At 54.5% G+C, this 5,000-nt stretch overlaps 1 protein-coding gene across 1 annotated transcript in view; it reads left to right on the forward strand.

Annotated features, from left to right (window-relative positions):
• The window catches only part of pkd1a (polycystic kidney disease 1a), a 100,144-nt gene that overhangs the window by 75,998 nt on the left and 19,146 nt on the right, over positions 1-5,000 (forward strand). Inside the window, exons 26-30 of the mRNA XM_035404251.1 lie at positions 160-418; positions 830-1,025; positions 2,506-2,676; positions 3,807-3,950; positions 4,636-4,846. Of these exons, the coding sequence (XP_035260142.1) occupies positions 160-418; positions 830-1,025; positions 2,506-2,676; positions 3,807-3,950; positions 4,636-4,846 (981 nt within the window). The remainder of the gene's footprint in view (positions 1-159; positions 419-829; positions 1,026-2,505; positions 2,677-3,806; positions 3,951-4,635; positions 4,847-5,000) is intronic.

Here is a 5,000-nt window from a genome sequence, read left to right on the forward strand (position 1 = left end):
GCAGACACACATAATGAGGGAATTTGGGAAAGACACATAATGAGGGAGATTTGGGCAACGTTCAGTAGCAGTCTGCCTGATGTCATCAGGGGTTCGTCCACAGTTCACACGTCATTGGCCACGCGCGCGCATCCCTGACGCAGCCCGTGTCTCCCGCAGGTCACATGACACCACGCTGGACTACTACGTGAACGTGTCGACGGGGTGCGGCGCGGGCTCCCCCGGCGTGCGGCTGGAGGTGGGCGTGTTCTCCTCGCTCTGCCAGTACTTCAGCGAGAGCGACAGGGTGTGGCGCACGGACGGCATGGTGCCCCTGGCCGAGACCACGGCCGACCGCGCCGTCTGCGTCACGCAGCACCTCACCTCCTTCGCCGCCAGCCTGTTCGTCCCGCCGGAGTCCGTGCAGTTCATCGTGCCCGTGAGTGTGCCTGTGCATATACCTGTGTGCCTATACACTCATGCTCATATACCTGTATACCTTTACTCACCTGTGTATATACCTGTGTACCTATACACTCATGCTCATATACCTGTATACCTTTACACACCTGTGTATATACACCTGTATACCTCTACACACCTGTGTATATACCTGTATACCTCTACACACCTGTGTATATACCTGTGTACCTTTACACACTTGTATATATGCCTGTGTACCTTTAATCACCTGTGTATATACCTGAATACCTTTAAGCACCTGTGTATACCTGTATACCTTTACATACACACGCACGTACGCACATGCACGCACACACACACACACACACACACACTCACTCCTGTCTCACATTGACGCGTTCTCCTCCCCTCTCTGCCGGTGTTGCAGAACCGATCGTCTGGCCTCAGCCTGGTGGTGCTGCTCACCTGCGCGGTGGGGCTGGTCTGCTACGCGGTGGCGGCCGCCGTCCTGCACAAGCTGGACCAGCTGGACCTGCGGCGGGCCGCCGTGGTGCCGCTCTGCGGGAAGGACGGCCTGTTTAAGTACGAGGTGCAGGTGAAGACCGGCTGGGCCCGCGGAGCAGGTGGGTCACGGGGGCGGAGTCTAAGGGCATGAGGGCGGGGCAATGTGGGTCATGTGGGCGGAGTCTGTAGGGTGTGAGGGCGAGGCCATGGAGCAGGTGGGTCACGGGGGCGGAGGCTTAGGGCATGAGGGCGGGGCAATGTGGGTCATGTGGGCGGAGTTTGAGGGTGTGAAGGCAAGGCCATGGAGCAGGTGGGTTACAGGGGCGGAGTCTAAGGGCATGAGGGCGGGGCAATGTGGGTCATGTGGGCGGAGTTTGAGGGTGTGAGGGCGAAGCCATGGAGCAGGTGGGCCACAGGGGTGGAGTCTTTTGGTTAGGAGGGCGAGACCCTGTGGTCATGTGGGTGGAGTTTCAGGGTGTGAGGGTGAGTCCTTGGATCATGGAGTGCAGAGTCTAAGGGTGGGAGGGTTGGGGCAATGTGGGGCACATGGGTAGAGTCTGAGGATACGAGAGTAAGACCAGGGCATGCTGGTCAGGGGGTGGAGTGTAAGGTAAGATGGGCTGGGCCACATGGGTCGTGTGGGTGGAGTTTGAGGTTGTGGCCATGGAGTAGATGGGCTGCAGGGGCTGGGTGGGAGGGTAGAGCAAGGGAGCATAGCAGAGGGCGGTGTTCAGAAGCAGGGGGGTCACAGGGTGTGGGGGGGGGTGGGGGGTGAGGGACCAGCTGGCTTACAGAAGTGGAATGGGAGAGTGGGAGCTCAGAGGGCAAACTGAAGCAGGCCCAGTGAAAGGAATTAATCAGCACCAACATTTCAGTTGCACATACTCTTGCTTTGTTTTGTCTTTCGCCATTTATATTGTCATGCAAGGGTGAGACCAAATGTTTGATTTTTCCAGTCGTGAGATCATCGTGAGAGCATTACTCACTCTCTTGGCAACGTGTTAATCAGCACAAGGAAGGGAAAAAAAATCTGGAGATGTTTTTATTTTCGTTCTTTTTTTCTAATTGATATTCACGGAAGAGGGCCCAAGAGTACTGCTGAAAATGACTGATAATTCTGTTAAATAATAACAGATAACTCCGCGATATTATTTCATTTCCTGCCTGGAGGCTGGAGTGGATCTCCTTGCAGTGAGTTAGTCATTATTTACACTCAGAGACCCAGAGAGTCATGCTGGGCTTGTGGGATGCATGTGTGGTGGGATTACTTGAATATTTGATCTCAGGGAATAATGGGATGTTTGAACAGCAGCTGACCCTGAAAGCAAACAGCTGGTTTAGGATTTAATCGCAGGACGTGATGTTTTCTGGAGCTGAGAGCAGCACACATCAGCCTGTATTGATCGTGTTGTTGCCATGGAACAGGGACCCCAACTCTTGGTTTTTGTCGTCATCTCAAAATCAAACAAATCAGACCCAGCATTTGGGAAAAACTGGCCAATTAAATGCTGGACCAGCAGGGCAAGGGGCACCTGCTGTAGGTGTAGGTTAAATGTGCCACACCCTAAGCCTCCTTTGCCCCCCCCCCCCCCCCCACAGGCACCACGGCCCACGTGGGCATCAGCCTGTACGGCAGGGAGAGCCGCAGCGGGCACCGCCACCTGGACAGCACCGGCGCCTTCGCCCGGAACGGCCTGGACATCTTCCACATCGCCACGGATACCAGCCTGGGCAGCGTGTGGAAGATCCGCATCTGGCACGACAACAAGGGTGCGCCCCCGAGCCTGCTGCAGGAGAGAGGGACACTGTGCTGGGAGAGAGGGACACTGTGCTGGGAGAGAGGGACACTGTGTTGGGAGAGAGGGACACTGTGCTGGGTTCTATTAGGAGAGAGGGACACTGTGCTGGGGGAGAGGGACACTGTGTTGGGAGAGAGGGACACTGTACTGGGTTCTATTAGGAGAGAGGGACACTGTGCTGGGGGAGAGGGACACTGTTGGGAGAGAGGGACACTGTGCTGGGTTCTATTAGGCGAGAGGGACACTGTGCTGGGGGAGAGGGACACTGTGTTGGGAGAGAGGGACACTGTGCTGGGTTCTATTAGGAGAGAGGGACACTGTGCTGGGGGAGAGGGACACTGTGTTGGGAGAGAGGGACACTGTGCTGGGTTCTATTAGGAGAGAGGGACACTGTGCTGGGGGAGAGGGACACTGTGTTGGGAGAGAGGGACACTGTGCTGGGTTCTATTAGGAGAGAGGGACACTGTGCTGGGGGAGAGGGACACTGTGTTGGGAGAGAGGGACACTGTGCTGGGTTCTATTAGGAGAGAGGGACACTGTGCTGGGAGAGAGGGACACTGTGCTTGGAGAGAGGGACACTGTGCTGGGTTCTGTTAGGCGAGAGGGACACTGTGTTGGGAGAGAGGGACACTGTTCTGGGAGAGAGGGACACTGTGCTGGGAGAGAGGGACACTGTGCTGGGGGAGAGGGACACTGTGTTGGGAGAGAGGGACACTGTGCTGGGTTCTGTTAGGAGAGAGGGACACTGTGTTGGGAGAGAGGGACACTGTGCTGGGTTCTGTTAGGCGAGAGGGACACTGTGTTGGGAGAGGGGTGTTAGTGATAGTGTTAAGATAGAGGTACACAGCTTGTGTGGAGGGAAGGGTCATATTGTTGAGCTGTGTTGGTAGAGAGAGCAAGAGTGTTGTGTTCTGTGGGTAGACAGGTACAGTCAGTGCTGAGTCAGTTCTGAGTCAGTGTGCAGTCAGTGTTGATTCAGTGCTGAGGCAGTGTGCAGGCAGTGTTGAGTCAGTGCTGAGTCAGTGCTGAGTCAGTGTTGAGTCAGTGTCCAGGCCGTATCCAGGTGCCTGACGGAATGGTCCCTGTCTCTCCTGCCCCTAGGCCTCAGTCCTGCATGGAGGCTGCAGTATGTGCTGGTGAAGGACCTGCAGACCGGAAGCTCCTATTACTTCCTGGTGGAGGAGTGGCTGTCCGTTGACAACGAGAAGACGGACGGGAGGGTGGAGATAGAGGTGGAAGCTTCTGGTAAGCTCTGCCGACCTGACATGTACAAGCACATTCGCATCTGTCAAGGCCACCATAGGAAGACCGAGCACATTAGATAACATCTATACTTAGAAAGTACACTTATCTGTATTAGAAAGCATATAGAAAATATTACCATTTTGCTGTTGTTTTTCAAGACTTCAGTAAAAATATGAATGTGTTTTAGCCCGGGGAAGGTCAGTTGTCTGAAAGACTGCTCTTTCTCTTTGGAGCATAAAGCCAGTTTTCGTGTTTTCATGAAACAGAGCTTTACAGAAACAAGGCCGTCATCTGCGGTGCATTCACTGTGGCTCACATCACATTCTTTCCACACAATACATCACACGGTGCCTCACTCGGTGAGGACAGCTGAAAACAAGGTGTCACATTTGCTCTCTCTGTCACTTTAACTCTCTCTTGCTCATACATCTCCCTCTCTCCTTCTTATTCTCTTATTTTTATTCTCTATCTGTCTCTATCTTATCTGTCCATCCCTCTCTTTCTCTGTCTATTCCTACCTGTCTTTCTATCTGTATCTCTCTTCCTCTTTCTCTCATATCAATCTGTCCCTCCCTCTCCCGCTCTCTCTCTCTCTCTCTTCTTCTCTTTCTCCCTTTCTCCCTCTCTCTTCTCCCTCTCTCTCTCTCTCTCTTCCCCCCCCCAACTCTCTGTTGCTCGTTCCCAGCGGAGGCGGAGCTTCGGCAGTTGCCCCGCCTCCTCTCCTGGGAGCTGCAGCGATCCGTGTCCGAGAGTCACATCTGGCTGTCTCTGTGGGACCGCCCGCCCCGCAGTCCCTTCACCCGCCTGCAGAGGGCGACCTGCTGCTCCGTGCTGCTGCACCTCTCCCTGCTGGCCAACGCCGTGTGGTACGCGACCGTGGTCGACAGGACCAGGAGGTACGGCCAATAAGAGGCGAAGGCGGAGGCGGGGGCGGGGTTTGGGGGGTGGTGTAATTGGATTGTTTTTGCTGTGAGAGAGTACGGGAGAAGTGATTTATAGTTTGAAGCTATTTTGCATGGTAATTCAATGCTGTGAATGTTATGTAATGAA

This window comes from Anguilla anguilla, chromosome 2 (genome assembly GCF_013347855.1).
Source record: "Anguilla anguilla isolate fAngAng1 chromosome 2, fAngAng1.pri, whole genome shotgun sequence".
NCBI classification, from domain to species: domain Eukaryota; kingdom Metazoa; phylum Chordata; class Actinopteri; order Anguilliformes; family Anguillidae; genus Anguilla; species Anguilla anguilla.